Genomic DNA, 26,457 nt, shown 5'->3' on the forward strand with positions numbered 1-26,457 from the left:
ATTCGTCACCACTCGCCCCTTTCCGTAACCTGCATGAAGACTCGTCCCCCTATCGACGAATGTTATGTGCGAAAATACGACAAACCAATCAGAATGCGCGTATGACATCAGATACTTTGATCAAAGAATCCCTCAGGAAAATTATTCTTTTTTACAAATGTCTTGCATCTAAAATATACCTTAGATACAGTTAAAAATGTTAAGTCATACTGTATAAATACAGTAAGTCCCGATGTGTTTCAAATAACATCTGGAATACATTTGACATGAGGAAAATATACATTAATCACTACGCAACGAGTTGACAATTCTTTTAACTATGCCAATTTGCGCTTACACGGAAACCAGTCGCATAAATAGCAACGAGAGGGACACGAGTCGCTATTCGGCGTGTCCATGAATAACACGAGTTGGTTACGAATGGGCCGAATCATCACAAATTTCGAAAGTTTACGATTCGGGGTGATTCGGGATATTCGTGGTCGTAGGGAAAGGGGGACATTATGATAACACCTCCTTCAAACAATAGTGGCCTTTCAACCTTTCATCCCAAACCATGCGTTTAACCGTAGCTGCCCTTCATTTCCAAAAATAGGCACCTGTCTATGGAAGTCTCCGTCTGTACAGTATTGGTTAAGAGTAATGAGGAAGGAGAATTAACCTTTCAAATACTTAATGACGACGAAGGAGACAGAATGTGACATTTCAGTGTTTGGCGGTTTGTCCGTAGGTGCACGAAATGCAGACGACAGACACGTTTCTGTGGTTTTCGTATTTGGTCGTAACGTTACGATGTCCGTTCATTCAGACTGACATGTACAAAGTGTCGCTTTTTGACGCTGCAACGGAACATTATACGTGGTATCTCTATGTAGTAGATCAAAACCATCATCATCATATGGAAGATCATCTTGTTGAAACCATGAAGTGCGCGTAGGCGATTCATTTCCATAAATAAATACATGTCCATGCACGTCTCGCCTTGGGAAGAATATCAGTGGAAGAATATGTCATTGATTTATGGTTTCAAATTAAAACCAAATAAGTTGTACATGTATACTGGGCAGAAAAGTTACCCCCCAGAAAACAACACCACTTGTTTCTATAAGCCGTTATGACAAGTAAAATACCCACCTGTACGCATACACTACCTGTTTTGGTGTGGTTGGCTAGGGTTAAGCTGGAATGTGGCTTATACGAAGGAAGCACTTATTATCTTTGAATGCAATTCAGAAACAAGAACTGATGCCAGTGGTGATCATGACACATTATTTGCTACATATCTTGAACCATGAATGTGAATACTGGCAATAAACCTCTTCCACTCTGTACTTGTCACAATACTGGGAACACGGGTGGCCTAGCTGTCTCAGGCGCCGCGATTCGTTGTGCTGAGTTGCGTCACTTGGAATGGGTGCCGTCCGGCCGGCCGTCACATTTCGTTTCCGGAGCAGAACACAAAAACCGTGAGAGATATCTTCACCAAACTTGGCACAAAGATAGGTCAAGTGGTGAACTGGTGCCTTTTGATAGTTTGGGATTTTTGAAAACATTATTTTTCGAGTTTCCATGGCAACGACTTTGACTTAGACTGAAAATGGCGGTAGTCCTCATTTTCCGGAGCAGATCTTGAAAACCGTACCATTTTTCTTCACCATATTTGGCACATTGATAAGTCTAGTGGGGAACTGGTGCCTTTTGATAGTTTGGGATTTTTATAAAAAAATATTTTTTGAGTTTCCATGGCAACGAATTTAACTTAGACTGAAAATGGTTGTAACAGATCTTGAAAACCGTACCATATTTCTTCACCAAACTTGGTACATAATGTCATCTCACAGTACTGAATACATTTCATTTCTTGTTGGTAAGTTCTGCATTGCTTGAGTGTATGTTCCTCCAAAAGTGTCATGGACACAGTTGTTGCATTCACTGACTAACTTCATGCAGAAACACAACTCATTACAAATACAAGAGTGTAACTGATCTTAAACCTACTCAACTGTATAAACACTATATATTCTTGTCAACCATACTCTGTACTTCACTTGCTTGATAACGGTGTTAGAACCTACACCGAAACCATCGTGCCTAATTGTAATAAAGGGGTTGTTTGTCCATATGTCTCATCCTTACTCATTACAAATTCAGTTACATATTCTATCATAAACTGCAGATGGCAAAACAACACCAGTAATAACTTTTTCTAGTGCTGCAATTAGGCCATTTACAAAAAGGCCCAGTGAACATAGTTCACAGGAGCTCATGCATTGCACACAACCGGCTGCGGACATGTCATATTGGCGGGGGATATGAGTATTTCATGCTTGTTATTATTATTATTGGAACTAGACAAAGCAGATCAACCAATTCCACAACTTGATTCTCGACAAAATACAGTCAATCACATTAAACCCTAAGCCAGCCATCCTACTTGCCGTTAACATTGTCAGGAACGACTGGAACAACGGAAATCATAACACGTCGAAGCCAATTTCCAATACATATATTCGCAGTGACCCTGAGTCTGGTGTCCGAGAGCTGGACCTCTGTCTTGGTCAGTCGACACGGGATTGCTACCATATGCCCTGGCAGAGGTCACCGCTGGGCGACGGCAAGGTCAAGTACCATTACGAGGTTCCTGGAGGCAAGCCTGTGTGGATCAAAGTCCGGGCCATCAACAATGGTGAGGGAGTGAAACGCGACAAAATCATGTGATTGAGTGAGTGAGAGATTTGGGTTTAACGCCGCTTTTAACAGTATTCAAGTTATATCGCGGCGTGTCAGCTTCATGTGGGAGGAAAGCCCGAAGTGATGCAGGTCTCAGACGTTTTCGACTTTGGTGAAACCCACGAGCACGGGTATGGTGCTGACAAACCTAGAAACATAATCGGCGCGAACCGGGATTCGAACCCACAAGCATAGGTTTCTAGTAGGTTTATAGGTTTTATAGTCCGTCGCATGGCTTGAATACAGCGATGGGGCGTTATAAGGTGTGTAAGTGGCGGGTTCTACCGGTAGGGCAGCTCACCCTTACGCGAACACCCAACGCTATTTGGATTTTTACACCCAGTGGAATGTGTTTAGCCTGATAATCGAAATGGGTTTTTATTTATTCCTTTAGTTGATTTAAAGACTGTTGACGTAGCGGACCACCCAATCATCATTGACACCACTCCACCTATTGCCGGCGTCGTGTACGATGGAGACGTCTACAAACAGGACCTCAACTACACCAAGGACACCGATAAGGTGAACAGCTTGAGAACATGTGCTTCATTTGTCATGTTGTCTTATAGATGTAGTACAGAGCGTAAATTAAAATTATGATATACACCCTTGCTTCAAAGTGAGCATGTTATCTTATATATGTAGTACAGAGTGTAAATCAAAATTATGATATACACCATTGCTTCAAAGTGAGCATGTTGTCTTATAGATGTAGTACAGAGTGTAAATCAAAATTATGATATACAGCCTTGTTTCAAAGTGAGCATGTTATCTTATAGATGTAGTACAGAGTGTAAATCAAACTTATGATATACACCATTGCTTCAAAGTGAGCATGTTATCTTATAGATGTAGTACAGAATGTTAATCTATAATATACACCCTTGCTTCAAAGTGAGCATGTTGTCTTATAGATGTAGTACAGAGTGTAAATCAAAATTATGATATACACCATTGCTTCAAAGTGAGCATGTTATCTTATAGATGTAGTACAGAATGTTAATCTATAATATACACCCTTGCTTCAAAGTGAGCATGTTATCTTAAAGATGTAGTACAGAGTGTAAATCAAAATTATGATATACACCCTTGCTTCAAAGTGAGCATGTTATCTTATAGATGTAGTACAGAGTGTAAATCAAAATTATGATATACACCATTGCTTCAAAGTGAGCATGTTATCTTATAGATGTAGTACAGAGTGTAAATCAAAATTATGATACACACCATTGCTTCAAAGTGAGCATGATATCCCCTATTGCGGTCAGGTCCACAGTACTCTGCTTGAAATGTTTTAGATTAACACGCACTGAAGGCACATGTTAAGCTACTCTGCCTTAACTGACAGTTAAATCCATCATGTTAAGAAGTCGATGCAATTTCAATGTGTCCATGCGTAGGTTCAAAGGTTGCTAATTGGGCTCAACTTTTAAATGATTTGGACTTTTGTGATTGTGTAGACTGGCTGTTTAGTGGCCATGTGAATATTTGTTTGTTTGATTGCTTGTTGATTAACGCCGCACTCAGCAATATTCCAGCTATATGACGGCGGTCTGTAAATAATCGAGTCTGGGCAAGACAACCAAGTGATTGACATCATGAGCATCGATCCACGCAATTGGGATACGATGACATGCATCAACCAAGTCATCGAGCCTGACCACCCGATCCCGTTGGTCGACTTTTACGACAAGCATAGTCGCCTTTTACGGCAAGCATGGGTTGCTGAAGACGTATTCTACCCCGGATTTTCACGGGTCCCATGTCAATACAAAGAAATATTGCTCATTTGGACAGATGTATTGCCAGGTTGATAGTCCAGTGTATGGTATACCTGTATGTTGATCATTGTATTATATCTGTTTAGACATAATAACGTACATTACTCCAGTCTCCACCTTCTCATGATTGTCTCGTGTAAATCAGGTCTGTGTCAACTGGTTTGATTTCCACGACCCTGAATCCGGCATCGCCTACTATGACATCCTCGTGCAGGACAACACAGGTACCCCGATAACGGAAGTGGTCAGTGTTGACCACCAGACGACCAAGACGTGTATAACGCTGCAACCTGAACGGCTTCTACAGCACCTTGAGAACTTTACCATCCACATCACTGCCTTCAACGCCGGCCACAGACAACAGAACATCTCGGCACAGTCGAATGGGGGTGAGGTTCAAAACTGTGACCACCAATCTAATTTTATTCACTACTGCAGTGCAGGGCTCTTGACTGGATTAGCTTTATAGGCTGCAGATATCAGGCAGAAAACTCAACTAACAAATAGCATATTTACAGCCAGTCGTGTTTGCCCAAATCATTAAGTTGATAACGGTTTCTTATGAAGGGAGTGTATTTCGTGCAGTATGACCCTCGAAGACCAGGGCAGATAATAGGTCTTCAGCAACCTATGCTTGCCGTAAAAGGCGACTACGCTTGTCGTAAGAGGCGACAAACGGGATCGGGTGGTCAGGCTCGTTGATTTGGTTGATGCATGTCATCGTGTCTCAATTGCGTGGATCGATGCTCATGTCAGTTACTGGGTTGTCTTGTCCAGACTCGATTATTTACAGACCGTCCTATAACTGGGGTACTGCGGCGTTAAACAACATACAAACACACAATTTCACCTCTAAACACACCAACGTCATTGCAGAAATATACAGCCCCTCACTTAGGTTTTAACATTAGAGCCAGCCATTGAATGTGATAGTGTCTTACAACGGTTTTCCATGCATTCCAGTAATTGTTGACATGACACCGCCGACTCATGGCGACATCGTCGACGGTAGATCTCCAACGTTCAGAGACCTAAAGTTCAGCACCCACAAGGCGACTGTAGGGGCGGAATGGCGTGGGTTTTCTGACCCAGAGTCAAGTCTCAGACAATACGCCGTGCAAATACTTCGGGCCAAGTGAGTGGACATTTGGCGGCACCATTCATTTGGGTGGCATCGTTTGAATTCCATTATGATTTTTTAATGTTTTGTTGCTATTGAGATTCGCTTTGCTTAATACTAATAAGTTATTATTGTAACGCTATTCAAAGTTCAAACCGAAAATGTGAAGTCAGTTGTGTCATTGTCGTTGTCATTGTCTTTGTCGTTGTCGTTGTCATTGTCTTCGTCTTCGTCTTTGTCTTTGTCGTTGTCATTGTCGTTATCGTTATCGTTGTTGTCATTGTCGTTGTTTTTGTCGTTGTCATTGTCGTTATCGTTGTATTGACGTTGTCGTTTTCGTTGTCGATATCGTTGTCATTTTCATTGTCATTGTCGTTATCGTTTTCATTGTCATTGTCGTTGTCATTGTCGTTATCGTTGTCGTTGTTATTGTCGTTGTCGTTGTCATTGTCGTTGTTTTTGTCGTTGTCATTGTCGTTATCGTTGTATTGACGTTGTCGTTTTCGTTGTCGTTATCGTTGTCATTTTCATTGTCATTGTCGTTATCGTTTTCATTGTCATTGTCTTTGTCGTTGTCATTGTCGTTATCGTTTTCGTTGTTATTGTCGTTGTCGTTGTCATTGTCGTTGTCATTGTCATTGTTATCGTTTTCATTGTCATTGTCTTTGTCTTTGTCTCTGTCGTTGTAATTGTCATTGTCTTTGTCATTGTCATTGTCATTGTCGTTGTCATAGTCGTTGTCCTTGTTCTTCTCGTTGTGTCAAGATAAAAGACATGTTGAATCAGTCTAAACGTGTTATTACAATACTGTGGTATGGGACTGTGAAATCCGTTTTTTTAACTACAAACATATATTAAAAAATTTTTTTTAATGTAACATAAACTTGCCTTGGCATATATGTAACCCGTCCTACGCATTATTTTCGATGCGCCCATTGCCTTAAAGCAATTCAGTGCTACATAACTATATTATGTTGCCATATAATGAATGCGTAATATCTAATAAACACACAGAAAAACATGGGGAACGCCATATTCAGTTAGGTGTGATCAGTATTAGAGTGAGTGAGTATGGTTTTACGCTGCCTTCAGCAATATTCCTGCAAAATCACGGCGGGGCACACAGGAAATGGGCTTCACACAATATACCCATGTGGGGAATCGAACCTTGGTCTCAGGCGTGACGAGCGAACGCTTTCACCATTAGCTACCCCAACGCTCCAGCAACGCATAAGTATCGCAGAATATCGCGGTTTATGTTTATGTTAAATATTGAACAATATCAATATTTGATATTTCCTTCGCTGTGCAATATTTCGAATAAAACCGTATTTCACCGGTAGTTGTTTGATGTTTGTCATCAATACAACAAATCATATAGTTACTGCTGGCTGACCTTTTTTCCTACGTTACGGTTGCACTTGTTCTTGAACCAGGGACATGTCCTCAGAATTTGAAGTCCTAAAGGACTGGAGGACACTGGACACGAACACCACCGACTTCGAGTGGCACAACTTTCATCTCCGTCACCGTGACGTGGTCAAGACGAAGCTGCGGACCACGAACAACGCCCTGGCCTCCGTGGAGCAGACCACTGATGGTTTCGTGGTTGACCTCACTCCTCCAAGGATGACCTTTATTGGGGACGGAAGTGTGGCCAACGGGGACGCCAAGTTCCAGGTACGTCGTGATCCTCTGCAAGACGTTCCTGTGGGTTATACTGACCACGCAATTGATTCGCTAGCACTAGAAGGTGTCAGGAACCACCTCGTTAGTGACCGACCGTTTATTCCTTAAAACACTGGTACAAAGGATGTACACATCAAATATATGTTCTAATGCCATTTTTAATGTCCTGAAAAAGCGTGTTTTAATAATTAGTTCAACTAAAAATAATTACATATTTCTATAAATTACATAGAAAACCTCTGATGTTAGGGACCGACCATTGGATTCGATACCACCTAGCAATAGTGTAATTTTTGCGGCAGGCGATTTCTTTTTGTAAACAGTCTGAAGCATAATTGTTTTTCCAGATTTTTCTGAGACAGTTTTATTTTTTCGATAAAATCCCAGGCCGCCCCCATCTTCTTAAAAAATTTAAACCGTTGTGTTATGGATGAGAACGTTGTTTTACTGGCTACTGATGATGTTGGCTTTTAGGAATCAGATGACAAGGTGGAAGCTGTCTTCAACTTCTTTGACAACGAGTCGGGTCTCGAACACTTCAAGTACCAGGTGTACGAGCTGCACGAGGGGTCGAGACATCAGATCCATCCACGTACGTCACCAGCTTGATTCCTTGCCCCCTGGGAATTCCGGGGAGGAATACTAAATCTTTAGCTAAAGTGACTAAATGGTTATTGACAGTCATATAGCGGGGATATCACTTGGGCGTTAACCAACAACCATACACATTCACATGTCTCAGATATATAGACAGTTGAACTTCAATAATGTGGACGATATCATAGCCTCTGAAAAACGTCCAGAACAAATCTGTGCATGGTCATTTGTGCAACAACCCATGCTTGCCGAAAAAGGCTACCATGCTTGTCGTAAGAGGCGACTGACGGGATCGGGTGGTCAGGCTCGCTTACTTGGTTGATGCATGGTATCGTATCCCAATTGCGTGGATCGATGTCCATGACACCAATCACTGGATTGTCTTGTCCAGATTCGATTTTTTACAGACCGCCGTCATATAGCTAGAATATTGCTGAGTGCGGCGTTAAACAACAAACAAACAAACAGGTCATATGTGCTGGGGGCCAACAGTTAAGGGTTTCCACTATACTACTACTACTATTACTACTACTACTACTTCTACTACTACTACTACTACTACTACTACTACTACAGCTGCTGCTAATTTGTTGAATCGTGTACATTACAGCTGGGACATGTTTAATGCCCCCTTACAAATCGTATGAACTGTATCCGGGAATTGTAGGCTTTGGTGAAGCCCTCTTTCCGCAGGATTTCTACACTACCTGAATCTAAACCATCACCATGTTTCTTCCACCAGCTTCCGGGGGCTGGGAGCATATCCACGACTGGCACGCCACCAGCCTCAAGCAGCACGGCCTCACCCTGAAGGCGGGGGCCATGTACAGTGTGAGGGTGGGCGCGGTCAACAGGGCGGGGGCGGTCGCCACCTATGACACGAACGGGGTGTTGCTGGACAACACTAAGCCTGAGGTACGGAGGTAGATTTGTTTGTTTCCACAACGGCTACATAGGACCGGTTCCATGGCCTAATCGGTGGTTTGGTCCCAGGTCATCTCTCTCTCTCTCTCTCTCTCTCTCTCTCTCTCTCTCTCTCTCTCTCTCTCTCTCTCTCTCTCTCTCAATTAATTTAAAATAATAAGTTTTGATGTAGCTCAGTTTCGCTGTAGCTCTCATTCTCTTCATGTAGAAACGGGACATTATAAAACACCACGAGAGTTTATACCACGTTATATCCGCGCAAACAGTTTATAGCTTTAAAATATTATGTCTATCCTACCCTCAAAGGTTCAATATACTCATGTCCTTGAACAAGGAACTCATTATAAGAAATGTCGCTGTATTTATATATTATGTGATGCAACATTCAAATTTTGACTTTTGTATTATACTTCTGTATACTTGTATACTATATTGTATGTGGACACGGATTGTACCATTGGCCGATGTCCCGTATACATGTTTTTGCACACTCGCTCATTCACTCACTCACACACTCACTCAGTTACACACTCACTCAGTTACTAACTCACTCACTCACTCACTCACCCACTCACTCACTCACTCACTCACTCCGATGTCCCGCATATATGTACGTGCATACTCACTCACTCACTCATACAAGGATTTTGCCATGGGCCGATGTTCCTTATACATGTATGTGCACTCACTCACTCACTCACTAACTCACGCATACAAGTTGTGATATATGTGCACTGAATAAGCTGAATTTGAACCACAGTTTTCAAGGGTAGCACAAGAACGACAATCATCCGCATTCGTTGTGACTCTGTGTAACGCAACTCTGCCAAACCCTTACCACACAATATGCATTGAACCTCCCAACCTGTCGCTGTTCCAGATGCACTGGGTGTACGTGGGAATATTTGCCGGGAGCGACGAGGACTTTATTGACGGCTATGTGATACAGTCTGACCCAGCAGGTATCAAAGCCACGTGGCTTGGTGATGACACAGAGAGCGGTATAGCGGGGTACCACGTGGCCGTTGGCACCACAGCAGGTAACACAGTAATACATACTCACACGTTATTTAGCATACGAATAATATAAAAAGGTGGCATTTATTGTCCTAATTAATTAAAACTGGTTTTAATTTAGTATGTAGAAAATACGTAAAATGTTAAATCTTGTAACAGGAACAAGACAGGCTGTATGTGTTAAAAGATAAGAAACTGGATATGTAATTTGGGGGGTTTGTTGTTTAACGCCGCACTCAGCAATATTCCAGCTATATGACGGCTGTCTGTAGATAATCGAGTCTGGACCAGACAATCCAGTGATTAATACCATGATCATCGATCCACGCAATCGGGATCGATGACATGCATCAACCAAGTCAGCGAGCTTGACCATCCGATCCCGTTAGTCGCCTTTTACGACAAGCATAGTTGCCTTTTACGGCAAGTCATGGGTTGCTGAAGACCTATTCTACCCCGGAATCTTCACGGGTCTACTGGATATGTGGTGAGATGATAAACAAGAGTATAACCTTGATACAGTGTTATGCCAGATATGTTTACCTGATTATCGAGAATAAACATATACATTACTGTTTGGCATTTAGTCAGACGTTATACCCACCATACTTTTGACACTTAATAACAGGACGTACTCAGCAATGCTACCAAATGTGGTATCGACAGAAAATTAAATGAGTGACACCCCTTTGCATTGTATTTTGAAAGTAGACAAGTTCTGGAAGACACATGAAGTAAATGAACGGATTTAGAATTGTATCTCAGTTAAAAATCATGAAATAAGTGAAAGGAGATTGAAGACAAGGTCTACTTAATTGTGAGTGAGTGAGTGAGTTGGGTTTAACGCCGCTTTTAATAGTATTCCTGCTATATCAGAGCGTGTCAGCTTAATGTGGGAGGAAAGCCCGAAGTAATGCAGGTTTCAGACGTTTACTACTTCGGTGAAACCCACGATCATGGTGCTGATAAACCTTGAAACATAATCGGGGCGAACCGGGATTCGATCCCACAATCATAGATTTCTGGCGTGCCCAAGGGACGCAACTCTGCACAGCGAATTGCGGCGCCTTACACGCCTGGGCCACTCGTGCCCCCTAGGTCTAACATGCAGTCATTAAACATCTGCTTACAGAGAGCAATGATATCCTGGACTGGACAGATGTTGGTCCTGACAAAGACAAGTATTTATCCGGCTTGACTCTCAACATCACTGACCCGGTCACCTTGACCCCTGTGTATTACGTGAAGGTCATGGCCCGTAATGGCGCCGGGAGGCACAGCGCCATAATGACGTCACATCCAATCAGAGTCGTTGATCAAGACAAACCAGGTACACGTGATCAGATTGTACAAACATTGCATTGAGATTAATTAGGTACCACTCATCTTTTAACATACTAGTACGCACAAGTATATAGGTAACTGGGAGAACACTCCCAAAGGACTGCATTCAAGAAGATTTAAAGACTTATCTTAATGTTATTCTTTGATGCTTGAAAAAACATTCTGAACAGAAGACCTCAATGCACTAAAAACAACTTTTATCTTTTCGTGGCCTAAAAGTTCCTAGCTGAAGCTGGTGTACATAATTAACCGATGCGATATTGGATAGTTAAGAGTATTCTAAAGTCACACAAAGTCTTTTCCAATACTCCCAGCTTTATGCGTACGTTTAAAAATATGAGTGAATCTTGTGTTTTTTTTAATTTTTCTCACACTTGAGTTTCCTGAAGCAGACTTCTTTATTTTACAAATAATATTTCCGCGCTGAGAGAGTGAGTGAGTATGGATTAACGCCTCTTTTAGCAATATTCCAGCAATATCACTGCGGGGGACACCAGAAATGGGCTTCACACAATGTCTGGAATCGAACCCGGTTCTTCTGCTTGACGAGCGAGCGCTTTAACCTCTAAGCTACCCGACCGCCCCTTCACTGAGAGAGAGAGAGAGAGAAGAGAGAGAGAAGAGAGAGAGAGAGAAGAGAGAGAGAGAGAGAGCTGTGTTTGTTTGTCAAGCATATTAAACTGGGGAGAATAATCTACGCTGTAGGCAGACAGATGAATTGATAGAGCTACAATTTTTCGTTACTTTTATTTTTGAAAACAATTTCATTCACCAATATCCATCACATACAGGTATTGTCATCGACGGTGCCGCCGCTACAGAACGCGTAGACTACATTGGTGTTGGGGAAGACAGCGACTACCAGAAAGACGCGGGAGTTGTGACGGTACAGTTTGCCGGCTTTGAGAGTCATGAACACGGTGTCACGTACTTCGACTGGGCTGTAGGCACGACACCTGGTGGCGAGGAGGTGCAACCTTTCATCATGGGGGGCCTCATTCACGAGGAGTCGGAGTCGGATGTCCCTGGGAATGGTTAGTAGGGCTCAGTCCTACAATGGAGGACTCAGACTAGTCAATGAATGACACAACCTGCAGGAATCGGTTGTGCCATCTTTCCGAGGCAATGGAGTTAACTGTCACTATAAAAGTCCAGTTTCCACCCTTGCCGAACTTGGCTGGCATAATGGAGTTATATTTTGGCCTGACTAACGAGTCTATGCATAGTCCAAACAAAATCGCAGTTTTTGGTCGATTGCAGGATTTGCAAAGCATGTGTACCATCAACTTTGCGTCAAGAAATATTTTCCAAATCCTTTCACGTTGTCAATCAACGTGCTCACATGATTTGATATACTTCCCTAAGTGAGACCCGTTTTATCACAATATAGATGTTGATTATCGATCAGTTCGTCTTCACTGGTGAATAGGACGGACAGAGAAGGGACTCGTGATAGCCACTTGTGGCGCTACCATCAAACCAAGACATTTCGGCCTAACTCGGCAAGGGTGGAAACTGGACTTTTACAGTCAGCTAACTCCCTTGCCTCGGAAGGATGCGGTTGTGCTTACAAGAGGTAGATTAACGTACAATGAACAAGCCCCCGTGGCAAGTACCACCTGTGGGTCTGATTACGCCCACATTTTCCCAAACGCGTGATATCATCACTATTTGAAAGTAATAAATGTTATATTGGGATAACACTTTTTGAGTAAAGGTCAGATTCTCGTACTTTTTTTAGTTGAGTCCCGTCCGGGATTCGAACTCACACTGTCAGAGTGAGGCACCTAATCGCCAGCACACAATGTCAGCGATCTAACCCACTCAGCCACCGAGGCTTCCAAAAATATCGCTTTTATGTTACGTAATAAATGTAATTCATGCCATTGTAATTGATTATTCCTGTGTTGCGTCAGGCTTGGCCAGCACGGGGTTCGGCCAGGCGGTCCTTCCTCTGGAATCTGGTGTGAAGTACTACACCACTGTCCGCGGTATTACGAACGGAGGAAACATTCTGGAATCTACATCGGATGGATTCATGGTTGACCAAACTCCGCCCACAATACAATTAGAAAGGTGGCGTACGTTTTGTTATTCTAGAGTTATAATTTCAAAATATATCTGCCAATGAATAATGTATGATTATTGGACGACGAATAGGATTGTACTATGCATTGCAACCTATATAGTGTGGAGTGGGCGTGGGCTCAGGGGTGGGGCAATTACAATGTTAACAATCCGTACATGTATGAGATAGGCACCTACCCCTGTGTTCTTCCTAAGCTAAGTTAGTTACCATTTATTTTAAGCTCGGTATTATCGCCTCTACTTATCGCGTTACCATTTCCCATGATCTGCAGTGCGGTTTCTCCTCGAAATACTAATGGCACCAAATTTCAACCCTCGTCCCATTTCTATACTACAGGTCCACGGTGCAAGATACTTGTTAAAAGAGTACAATCTTTTATCACTGGTTTCTTTGATAGGTATACAGAAGTTGGAGTACTAAGTAAGGATAAGAATTTATGGATGAACAACTTCTTTATTACAATTAAGGTTCTAACACCTACTTGCTTGATAACGATGTTAGAAACGTCGCTCTTAATTGTAATAAAGAAGTTGTTCATCCATAAATTCCTATCCTTACTTATCACTGGTTTGTTTTGTTCCAAACTCAAGTATGCAAAGGTTACCTTGGTGTTGCTAGAATATTTCTGTCTGCGACTGTAAACAAAACATGTACCCAGTCACGCGCAATGACAGGTATCTGTATGGGGTACCAAGGTCACATCGACCCAGGAATTCACAGAGAGGGTTTATCCCAACCCACCCAACACCACCCCACCCCAACCCATCCCATGATCGAACCCTGTCTCCTACTTTCAACTCTTTCAACAGCTTCGCCCTGGAGGAAAATCTTACTCAGCTTCTGCCGGGAGCAGCCTTGTACCAGTCAGAGGTTGACTCGCTGTCGTCAGCCTGGAAGGTCAAGGACACCGACTGTCCAATCAAGAAAGTCTATTTCTCTGTCGGGAGGCATCCATACGCTGCCGATGTCTACAACGTGACTGAGATACAGTCTTTAACTGGGGATGGGACGCTCCCCACTGGAATAAAACCTACAGCTGATGGTGAGTGAGTGAGTTGGGTTTAACGCCGCTTTGAACATTATTCAAGTTATATCACGGCGTGTCAGCTTTATGTGGGAGGAAAGCCCGAAGTGATGCAGGTCTCAGACGTTTACCACTTCGATGATAAACCCACGAGCACGGGTATGGTGCTGACAAACCTAAAAAAAACATAATTTGGGCGAACCGGGATTCGGAACCACAATCATAGGTTTCTGGCGTGCCGAAGGGACGCAACTCTCCACAGCGAATTGCGGCGCCCTAGACGACTGGGCCACCCGTGGCCCCTACAGCTGATGGTTGGATTCTAATATGGATGAATTTTATGGTTGCTATTTACGTGTTCCTTAAGGATTACCTGTTCTTTGCTGGAGTGGGACGGCTGTGATCATTTTCGGGTTTGTATTTGTGGTATTGATATGTTTTAGGAAGACCCAACATCCTCACTATAACAGCTGAAAATGAAGTTGGGCTGTCAACGAGAATTATCTCCCCTTCCCTTATTGTTGACGTAACCCCACCGACAGAGGGCGTGGTGAAGTGTCCGGCATTCATTCAGGTAAACCCAAAAGTGTACCCTCAGCACAATAACAATTGCAAGTTATTACGAATTTGGATTTGCATCAATAAGTAATTCTGGAGTAGATTCGGGCTCAGTCTGGGAATGCCTGTATATTAATTCTGTACGTAAACGTGTGCTGTGGTAATCAGGCTGGCTGACTCGGTTGATGCATGGCATCGCATCCTAATCGATGCTCAAAATATCAATCACTAGATTGTCTGGTCCAGACTCTTTTATTTTCTGACCGCCGTCATATAGCTGGAATATCGCTGAGTGCCGCGTAAAACAACAAACAAATAAACAAACAAACAAATGTTATGGTAAAGACCGGGAAGAGGTATCATCGTAACATTCTGACCTTAAAAACTCCACGTCCTTAGGACAATCGAAAACATGTCGAATTATACATTGTTGGAGACGCAATGACCGGTAACAATAGGCCTCCGTGATCCTGTGGAGATAGCATCTGCCCGGAGTCGATGACCGGTCCTAGTAAAGAAATATCGAAACTTAATATATAATATATAAAATATGGTACTTGTTGATACCATGCCTTGCTCTCGGCATTAAGTGGATAAAACTAGGCCGGTTGGGAGAAGTACAAGGAGACAGAGACACGCAATAGAAGTGCAATCATCATAACCGTGACGTCAAACCCCATTTCACGTCGCCTGCATGAATACTTGTGAGAGGCAAGTAACGGGATCGGGTGGTCAGGTTCGCTGACTTGCTTGATGCATGTCATTGTATCCCAACTGAGCGGATCGAAGCTCATGATGTCAATCACTGGATTGTCTCGATTTATTTACAGACTGCCGTCATATATCTGGAATATTGCTGAGTGCGGCGTTAAACACCAAACACACAAAAAAACGTCGCCTGCAGTCTGTTAGGCTTGTATTTGGAAAACGTTGTGCCTTGAAATTGCAGGGTGTTTGTTGGATGTGTTTCTTCCAACATCATACCCCTTGTATGGGGACACCGGCTGCGGGTGACGTATGATCAAGAATGTTTTTGTTTTAGCCACTGTCACATGGGGAGTGTACATGGACCGGTTTCCATGACGACGAAAGTGCAGTAGAGTCCTTTGAGTTCTCCCTGGGGTCTGACGAAGGTCTAGAGGACGTGATCCCTCCCGTGTCGCTGCCGGTACACACAAAGAAGTTCCTCATACAAGGCAAGTCAACACCCTTTATTCACTGCCACACTTCCTTCACGTATTCTGCTATGATGCAAGTGTCTATATGGTTACAGTGTCTTAGTGATATTTAAGGATTAACGGATTAACGGTGAATCAAACACCGATGTGCAAACTGTATGAATACGCGTAGCGGATTCTTACAACAGTTTGCACATAGGAAAAATGCTAGTTAAAAATTAAACCCGAAGACATGAAAGTTGTGGAGCCAAGGCGAGCGGGGAAAAAAACAGTCGAGCGAGCCTGCACGTTTGCTGTTTCATTCCTTCTCGGCTTTCGGTCTCAAATTGTTGTTTGGACAATGAATGTGCATGAGTTTCGCTAAATGCCTTGTGCATGACGATACACATGAGCAGAAAGGGAATTCTCTCGACTGTAATATTGGGATTCCCCGACATTCCGTAGTTCGGTGGGCGTGGCTTAATTGTTTACATTCATTGTGAAATGAATGCAATAACACGTGACAAATTCAGTTAATCAGAATGCAGGAATTTCAATGAACACAAGGAAAATTTTATTATATCAGTATGTTATTACCCCCTCCCACTTGTCTCACGAAGAGGAGAGGTTGGCGTACGTGTATTGATTATCATCCCCTGCCTCGAAGTGGAAGGGAGATATAAGGAATTGGTGCTGACCTTCCGTCTTTCCGTCTGTACGTCCGTCACGTTTCGTTTCCGGAGCAGAACCCGGCACATAGATAGTTCTAGTGGTAAACTGGTGCATTTGCTAATTTGGGATTTAAAAAAAATATTTTCCGAGTTTCCATGGCAACGACTTTGACTTATACTGAAATTGGTAGTAGTGCTCCATTCCGGAGCGGATCTTTGAAACCGTTCAACATTTCTTAACCAAACTTGGCACATAGATAGGTCACGTAGTTAACTAGTGCCTTTTTTGTATGATATTTTTGGACAAAAATATTTTCGAGTTTCCATAGCAACGACTTTGACTTATACTGAAAACAGCGATAGTGCTCGTTTCTGGAGGGCTAATGCCTTACACAGAACCGAACATATCATATTGGCTGGGGATATGAGTATTTCTTGTTTGTTGAAGTTAGATCGTAACAAAAGGGGGGTGGGGAGTGTTTTGCTTGGTTGTTGTTTGTGTAAAACACCAGTCAGCAATATTACAGTTTTAATGGGTGCTGGGAGCTCGTTTAATATATCCACAAGAAAGAACGTTAGTATGATGATTTATTATTTCATTCGGGCTTTTCTGATCCAGCATGATATTCGGGCCTTTTTAAGTTACTGAAAAGCATGGTGGTTCTGTGCAATAAGAGATTGAGAATCGTGAACTTGATGATAACGTCATTTATATGTTCGTTTACAGTTTTCGCTATCACAAGCTTTCTTTCATTTTCCAGGTTTTTAAAAAAAATTATGCTGGACTTTCTCTTTAAATGCTAAGCTTTCTTCAAAATCCAATTTGTTGTAATTCATAATGACAGGTTTTGTATTAAAAATCTAGGTTTTCTTTTAAAATGCTAATCTTTCTTTCTAATATTCTTGCTAATATTTGTTGGAATTCATAATCACACGCTTTCTTTCAAAATGGTATTTCTACTTGGTTGAAGAACTGCTCTTGTGTTTTCCTAAAGCGTATGTTGAACATCTACTTCAGGGCTGTCGGACAGTGTGTCCCATGGCCAGTCGTACTATGCCAGCGTCAAGGCTATCAACAGTGTTGGCAAAACAGCAAGCGTGGTCTCCAAGCCGATCAGTGTCGATACAACACCTCCCAAACCTGGCACTGTCGTGGAGCTCAAGTCGGCCTATCTTGTAAATGTGTCAGACCCTATTGCATCTGAGAAACTCAACGTCATCAAATGTGACACCAGGGAAGGTATGTGCAGCTGCCTTTAGCCATAGTAGGGTGTTTGCTAACTACACAGATACAGGGACAAATGAGAGCGTTTTGGTACTGTGATCGCAACTGACATAACCCATGTTTCTTAAGAAATCTCTGCAAAAAGCAGTAAGTACCCACCACAAACACACGCAAAGGCAAAGCAAATTTATGGGAATATATGGCCCAAGTCAAAATAGGGACATCATTTTGTTTACTGATATTTGCTGAATGCATACTATGCATGATTCTACATGCAACACTGATTAATGTATGGATTAATCACGGTACTTCCAAAATGTAACAGTGATCAATAATTTATTCCAGAATGTCTGCAAATTAAGGCAATATGTCAGGAATCATTGACAGGAGTGGGCGTGGCATGGGAGGCATTCCTCGATGACCAGACTGGCATTGCCAAGTAAGATGTGTGTACTTAAATACCAACTGCGCAAATTGGCCTTTGTGGAACGATTCATGATAGGTGAGGTGAAATGGGGTTTCACGTCGCGTCCAAGGTTATTGCCCTTAATAACGTGCGTGCTGATTTTATTGTGCTTACCCACTGAGATTCAATGCCGCAGTTTAACATGCATACCCCACTGAGACACAGTATACTGACTCCGAGCGTAGGGTAACAACAAGTACCATCTTTTAACGTCTTTTGGTATGACGCGGCCGGGGATCGAACCCCGGACCTTCCGCGGTCCGAGCGGACGCTCTACCATCTAGACCACGGAGGCGGTCGTTTCTTGACAGCATAAGTGAGGTGGTAAATGAACTATTCCGCCGCACTCAGCAAAAACACAGTGACCAAGGCTCATTGAGCCAGGACCAGACTAATCATACGTCGGTAGCGACGTTAACGATCCACATCCACATGCAAGGTTATTAACATTCCGTTCGAGCGCAGTGGTCCGGGTACATGTAACCCACAGCCCGTCTAAGGGCCTTCAGTCATCTACATCATGCTAGCGACTGTCGCGGAACCCACTTTACAGGAACGTCGTACTAACACAAATTTTGACGGCCGTATTTCGAACATTCATACTACTTTATCGACGTTTGTGGCGCACGGGTGTCCCAGTCGTCTAACGCGCCGCGATTCGCTGTGCAGAGTTGCGTCCCTTGGGGTATGATGCTGGGCACGCCAGAAACTTATGATTGTTGGTTCGAATCCCGGTTCGCCCCGATTATGTTTCTAGGTTTGTCAGCACCATACCCGTGCTCGTGGGTTTCACCGAAGTGGTAAACGTCCGATACCGGCATTACTTCGGGCTTTTGTTCCACATTAAGCTGACATGCTGCGATATAACTGTAAGACTGTTAAAAGCGTCGTTAAACCCAACTCACTCACTCAATCACTCCACATGTGTGCTGTTGCAGATACGAGATAGCAGTGGGCACGACCCCGGGGGGAGGAGAGCTGAAGTCTCTGTTTGAGGTGGACAACGTTGACCAGAGGCACACCTACGTCACGGGCCTCCTGCTGAAGGGACAGAGAAAGGTACAGCACTCTCACGAAGAGGAGAGTTTGTCATGCGTGCATTGGTTATTATACCCCGCCACGAATTGGGAGGGGGAAATAGGAACGGGTGCTGTCCATATGTCCTTCTGTCCGTCACTCCGTCACGTTTCATTTCCGGAGCAGAACTAAAAAAATATGAGAGATATCCTAACCAAACTTGGTATTTTGATAGGTCTTGTGGTGAACTGGTGCCTTTTGACAGTTTGGGATTTTTACCTTTCGAGTTTCCATGGCAACGACTTTGACTTAGACTGAAAATGGCGGCAGTTCTTCTTTCTGGAGCAGATCTTGAAAATCGTACAATATTTATTGACCCAACTTGGCACATTGATAGGTCTAGTAGTAAACTGGTGCCTTTTGATAGATTGGGATATTTGAGTTTCCATAGCAACCGGTCACGTCATATTGACGGGGGTATTTCATGCTTGTTTTGATAGTTTTAGGGGGACTTTCCATGCATATGTCTCCAGCATAGTAGCATAATTTTGCTTGTTGTCGATCTCTACCCCTAATGGTAGTTTATGTTGTTTTACGACAAACGTGTGGAAACAGCCAAACATCACTGAAGTCAACTTACTGTTCAAATGATGATCAATTTGTGACGTCATCAACAATTTTTCTAAACAAGGAATCAATGTGTCGCTATATCACTTCACTTAATCAGCGTTAATAATCCTCCAAATGCACAAATTTCGTTCTGGTTAATTTCCTGTCCTTCGTTTGACGACCCGTGAAGATTCCGGTCTTCAGCAACCCATGCTTGCCGTATGAGGTGACTATGCATGTCGTAAAAGGCGACTAACGGGATCGGGTGGTCAGGCTCGCTGACTTGGTTGATGCATGTCATCGATCCCAATTGCGTGGATCGATGCTCATGATATTAATCAATGGATTGTCTGGCCCAGACTCGATTATTTAAAGACCGCCGTCGTATAGCTGGAATATTGCTGAGTGCGGCGTTTAAAAACAAACCAACCAACCAACATTCGTTTGACGATTTTATTCAAAGTAAGTGCATTACATGTTCCAGGCACAGTATAGCTGAAATACGTCCGATGTGACTAGATTTTCACTCACTCATTCACAGCTCATATTCTTGTATGTGTCATATTACACACACACCTTCTGCATATAATGTACCTCTCCAGATCTACGTGACAGTCAAGGCAACCAATGGCGCGGGACTCAGCACCATCTCTACATCCCCCGGCATCTACATGTCGTACCTCAGTCGGGGTCTCCCGCCCCTTACCCACGTGGGCGTCATGGACGGCGACAGTCAACATGGTGATATGTACGTGCACATCGACACACCCACATAGCTAAAAAGCTTAAAACTAGGAATGGAGTAGACCTACGCATGCTTGTTTCACAGACGAGAATCGTCTTTTTCATTGAACAAAAAACTCAGTTATAATATGTAAATACTTATATCAGCTGTAGAGGACTAATTCAGAAGATTTATTGATTTTTTTCAGGATCCTGAGTATAAATATATATTGTTTTTTTTTTGTTGTTGTTTAACGCCGCACTCAGCAATATTCCAGCTATCCAGCGGTCTGGACAAAACAATCCGGGGATTGACATCATGAGCATCGTTCCACGCAATTGGGATCGATGACATGCATCAACCAAGTCAGCGAGCCTGATCCCCCGATCCTGTTAGTCGCCTCTTACGACAAGCACAGTCGCCTTTTATGGCAAACATGGGAAGACCTATTCTATCCCGGATCTTCACGGGTCTAAATATATATATACTGACAGAGGGGCGGTGGGGTAGTATAATGGTTAAAGCGTTCGCTCGTCACGCCGAAAACCCTGGTTCGATTCCCTATATGGGTACATGACGCCCATTTATGGTGTCCCCGCCATGATATTGCTGGAATATGGCTAAATGCGGCGTAAAACCACACTCACTCGCCCACTGACAGTCTGATTTTGGGGTTCATAAGATATGAAATGAAAGAACGATAACACCATGGGAAGATATTTCTCAAATACATTTAGATGAACATAATCTTACATATTGAAAGACAATGAAACGGTCTCATTACCATCTCATCAACAAGAGGGGCGGTCGGGTAGCTTAGTGGTTAAAGCGTTCGCTCGTCACGCCGAAGACCCGGGTTCGATTCCCGAGATGGGTTCAAAGTATGAAGCCCATTTCTGGTGTCCACCGCCGTGATTGTGCTGGAATATTGCTAAAAGCGGCGTAAAACCATATTCACTCACTCATCAACAAGGGCAACGTTTCACTGCTTAACATTGCTAAACGTTGCTTAACGTTGCTTAACGTGGTCCGACTTGTGACATAGTCGTTGAACATATGGCCACGTGTCATATATTACAACTATGATATTCATGAATACCTTGCGTCTCAGATCATTGAAACATCTTGTTAATTATGAGGAATCTCAGTATACTATATGCTGTTTTCAGGGACTACCAGACCAGTATGTCGTCAATGTATGCCCAGTGGGATGTGTCAGGTGACCCTTGTCCAGTGGTGAAGTACGAGTGGGCGATACAGAGGGCAGATGGACTTATTGTACAGGACTTCGTGGACACCGAAGGTACAATTCACAGATCTAGACTTTCGGCCTTTCGTTAAATTTGGCACCGGAGTTCACAAGCCTGTGAACGACCCATTTGGACGCTGATTGGTTTATCGTAGCCTGTGGTATAGAAATGACGCAAACACTACCGGACTAATTCCACATTCCTCGGAAACTCTTGTGAATAGTAATAACCGAATAATTGTAATGTTCACTTAGATTCCTTCGCCAGGAGATAATGGGGTTTTGCATACATCGGCAGCTGTCATAAGGTTCAGTTGAATGTCTCTGCGACTCATCCTATTAAACTTAAAAACATGAAGTGCACACTAAAACAATCGTATTGTGAATGAGTTTGGTTTAAAGTCGAGCTTTGAACGATTATCAGCTTAATGTGGGACGCAAGTCCGAAGTGATGCATGTCTCAGACGTTTATCACTTTGGTGAAACCCACAAGCACATGTATGGTTCTGACAAACCTAGAAACATAATCAAGAGAAACGGGCTTCAAATCCAGGCTTATACGAGGTGCGTTCATTACGTTTTGCAACTTCAATATAAGACCAAGTCGCAGAATATCTTGTACAGTTAAATCACACACCCTACAGCCCAGAATTAGCCCCCAGTGACTATTTCCTGTTCCGGCAAATGAAATCTGCCCTACGTGGAAGATGCTTCCAGGATGACGAGGACATAAAGGCTGCCACAGAGGCGTGGTTAGAGGGCCAATCTGCAGATTTCTATAAAAGTGGTATTAAAAGCTTGAGGGACAAATGGAATAAGTGTATTGAGGTGAATGGAGATTATATTGAAAAATAAAAGTGCTATATATATGTTAGTTGACAAACGGGTTTTTTTCGCAGGAGGGAGACGCTCTTCCAGAAAACTTGGTAAATAATTTTCGGCCATCAGGTATTGCCGACATAAACTTTGCTGTTCACCAGGTGTCCAGAGAAAATTGTTTTTCTCTGTTATTCTGTGTTCAGCAAACATACTAGCTCTCCTCCCTCCGCTCCCACATAATGACGGTCTCTCTGAGTCACATCTTATGTTGGAATTGTATGTATTTCCAGGTCGCACATTCGGCGTCAATGATCAGCTGACCATGAAGAACAAGCAGAGATTCTATCAGCTTCTGAGAGTTACCAATGCTCTTGGCTTCACGTACACACTGAAGTCCAACGGTATCACAGTGAGGGATGACCCGCTCGTGCCCGGAGAGGTCAACGATGGAGACGTCATCGGGTTTGACCTCCAGTTCCTGAGGACGACGACCAAGGTCAGCGCCAACTGGGGCATGTTTGGCAGTGATGGCAACGCTGGAGAGGAGTCTACCGTCCTGGAAGCTGGTGCGTCAACTGCTGCCTAGGTTGTAATGATTAAGTGATAAGGAGTCGGGGTAAAATCACTGTGCACATTTTTTAGTTGAATTACAGTATATCGGTTCAGTGATGGAGGAAATCCCAAGGTTACGTTTACCAATGAATAAATCTTTCGCTGACAGACCAAGAATCATTTCATAGCATCCTGATTCTTAAATAAGCATTTCTCAAGGAAGGACATTTTAATGTTTTGTGCCTTCTTAAGGAATATTCCAGCAAAGCTGACGATCGTATGTTTTAGAAATATATACTGTTACTGTTATTGGTATTGCTACTAGATGATTTCCAAATAGAAACGTTATGGTTAACCCAGAAGTGGGTTCGTACATAATTAGATTGTGAGGTCAGTAAATGACCGAACAATATCAATCGATTATCAATAACTTATGTTCAAACACACAGTTTTAGCGTAAAAAGGGACAATACAGTGGGGTAAGTACGTAAGTGGCGGAGCAATAAGAAGCAAACCCTTGAATTAGTGCAGTGCACTCACGACTGTCTACATTATTGTCACTGTTGATTGTCTTGAAACAGGCTGGTGTCCATTATTGAACTTTGAATTGTGTTGGAAGTTGGCAGGAATGTATTTCATTTTATTTTATTTCATTTCATTTCATTTCGTTTCATTTCATTTCATTTCATTTCATTTCATTTCATTTCGTTTCGTTTCGTTTCGTTTCGTTTCGTTTTTATCTTTTATTATATTTCATTATACTTTGTTTTGTTTTATTTTATTTTATTTTTTCGATCCCACCGAGTTTTTTTTCGGAGAATATGGAGACTCCTCAACACTGCAGCCTTATGCATTTCCGAGATTGTCAGAAGGGCTGTACAGCAAACCTGGGTACTCTCCCAGTGTCACTCAACAGATTGGGAGGTACCAAAACCTAAGGGGAGAACAATGGGGAGTCGGACAACTTGGTACTTGGGATGCAAGCGAGACATTTCGGGAGCGAGGTCTGCATATTGGCCATGCTTTTCCCGAATCTTGTCAATCAAATTAGTGTCAAAATGGTCAGAAAATTCAACAATGTCAAGGATTTCATTGGATTTATCAAAACGGATGAGATCAAGTTTGTTGGCCTGGATAAGTCTGAGGCTGTATACGGGCCTATTCCATAGACTTTTGTATTGATTATTTTCCATGACGCCCTCTACATATTCTGGGTCATACAATGGATGACCTGTGTCAAAACCACAAGCATGTCGAAGACGGTAATAAAATGATCGAGCCACAACCATTATGTCGCTTAGGATACTGTGTTTGTGCCAAAGCTGGGCATCCACTGACGATGTGTTGGACAGTCTCACTAAATCATTACATAATCTACATTTCATATTTACATTTTGATGCAAAATGACGGGTTCGAGTGGGAATTGACTGGTCCTGAGCAGCAAACACTCATTCCTGTACCGTCAAGCAGTACAGAACCATCAACAAAATCAACACTGACATTGATATTATTATTATTATTACTATTATTATTATTATTATTATTATTATTGCCTGTGGCATTGACTAAGCCGCCATATAATTCATGCCGTTGCAGATGGCGTCGCCCCCAACGTGGACAGGAACCAGGCATCAAACCAGGAAGTGGTGTTTTATGAAGTAGCATTAGGAACAGATCGACGTTTCGCCAATACACGTGACAATGTCGTGCCCTTCACAAACGTTGGCCTCAACAAAACTGTGACATTCTACGACCTGGAGCTCGTTACTTTGGAAGGCCTGTATTACTTCACAGTGAGAGCACATAGTGCTTCCGGGTCAAAGGTCGAGGTGACATCAAATGGATTCGCTGTTGGATTTGACGATGGAACTAGAGGTAATACAAAGTATTCATTTAAGAAGCGCAACAAACCTAGGTTGTTAAAATGTTGAGAGACAATGAAGAATAGGACAGTATCACGTAACACCCCCTAGAGTCAATAATTAACGGGGTGTCGCTGAAATTGTTTGCACTGAACAAGAATGAATTTGATATTTTAACAGCCGGACAAGTGAAGATGGGCGACTTTATTCCCACGACAGACAGGGTGGAACTGCGCTGGGAGGAGTTTGAGTCTGATGTAGGCGTCATGATGTACTATGCCGGTCTGTCCGACAACACGGAGGCCGAACACTATCACTGTGGGGAATTTGTAAGTACTGACACACAGCTGCGACCGTACTCACCAGTTAATATTACAGAGGGCCAGGGATGTTTGTTGGAGAGTTCCTCTCACCGAAATGGTGAGTGAGTGAGTTGGGTTTAACGCCGCTTTTAACAGTATTCCTGTTATATCATGGCATGTCAGCTTAATGTGGGAAGAAAGCCCGAAGTGATGCAGGTCTCAGACGTTTACCACTTCGGTGAAACCCACGAGCACGGGTATGGTGCTGACAAACCTAGAAACGTAATCGAGGCGAACCGGGATTCGAACCCACAATCATAGGTTTCTGGCGTGCCCAAAGGACTCAACTCTGCACAGCGAATCGCGGCGCCTCAGAGGACTGGGTCCCCCGTGCACCCCTCACCGAAAGAAGGGGCCGAAATGTTTAATGTTATCATGTAGGACATGTTTGTTCTTGTCAGCTCCATGCGCCGTATGCGTGAAATGTGTCCTGGCCCATAAATATCATTGTTTCAGTTGGTACGGGGATCACTGGTTGGACGACCAATATTATAAGACCTATCTATATCACTAAACTAGAAACCAGTGTGACGTATCATGTGATGTATCATGCACTGGGTGTACCCTTGTGTGTTCCCTGTAATGGATATGTTGCTTGTGATATTGTGTGATGGTTTTTATCAAGTATGTTGGTCTTAATATAGTATGTTGGTTTTAAGATTGTATGTTTATTTAAATATTGTATGTTGGTTGTAATATTGTGTGTTGGGTGAAATATTGTATGTTGTTTGTTATCTCGTGAGTTGGTTGTAAACAAGTATGTCGGTTGAAACATTGTATGTTGTTTGTGATATTGTAGGTTGGTTGTAATCTTGTGTGTTAGTTGTAATCAAGCATGTTGGTTGAAATTTTGTGAGTTGGTTGTAATCA

At 42.9% G+C, this 26,457-nt stretch overlaps 1 protein-coding gene across 1 annotated transcript in view; it reads left to right on the top strand.

Annotated features, from left to right (window-relative positions):
• Nucleotides 1-26,457, top strand: part of LOC139473150 (uncharacterized) — a 181,934-nt gene that overhangs the window by 116,682 nt on the left and 38,795 nt on the right. The window contains exons 91-112 of the mRNA XM_071255668.1: nt 2,517-2,686; nt 3,125-3,252; nt 4,657-4,900; nt 5,475-5,646; nt 7,068-7,311; nt 7,795-7,912; nt 8,660-8,832; nt 9,722-9,889; nt 10,993-11,188; nt 11,994-12,236; nt 13,119-13,278; nt 14,101-14,333; nt 14,759-14,889; nt 15,916-16,069; nt 17,720-17,941; nt 18,272-18,365; nt 19,331-19,451; nt 20,621-20,766; nt 21,912-22,045; nt 23,101-23,376; nt 24,960-25,238; nt 25,406-25,554. Of these exons, the coding sequence (XP_071111769.1) occupies nt 2,517-2,686; nt 3,125-3,252; nt 4,657-4,900; nt 5,475-5,646; nt 7,068-7,311; nt 7,795-7,912; nt 8,660-8,832; nt 9,722-9,889; nt 10,993-11,188; nt 11,994-12,236; nt 13,119-13,278; nt 14,101-14,333; nt 14,759-14,889; nt 15,916-16,069; nt 17,720-17,941; nt 18,272-18,365; nt 19,331-19,451; nt 20,621-20,766; nt 21,912-22,045; nt 23,101-23,376; nt 24,960-25,238; nt 25,406-25,554 (3,955 nt within the window). The remainder of the gene's footprint in view (nt 1-2,516; nt 2,687-3,124; nt 3,253-4,656; nt 4,901-5,474; nt 5,647-7,067; nt 7,312-7,794; nt 7,913-8,659; nt 8,833-9,721; nt 9,890-10,992; nt 11,189-11,993; nt 12,237-13,118; nt 13,279-14,100; nt 14,334-14,758; nt 14,890-15,915; nt 16,070-17,719; nt 17,942-18,271; nt 18,366-19,330; nt 19,452-20,620; nt 20,767-21,911; nt 22,046-23,100; nt 23,377-24,959; nt 25,239-25,405; nt 25,555-26,457) is intronic.

This window comes from Haliotis cracherodii, unplaced genomic scaffold, assembly GCF_022045235.1.
Source record: "Haliotis cracherodii isolate W230 unplaced genomic scaffold, xgHalCrac1.p SCAF_27, whole genome shotgun sequence".
Lineage (NCBI taxonomy): Eukaryota > Metazoa > Mollusca > Gastropoda > Lepetellida > Haliotidae > Haliotis > Haliotis cracherodii.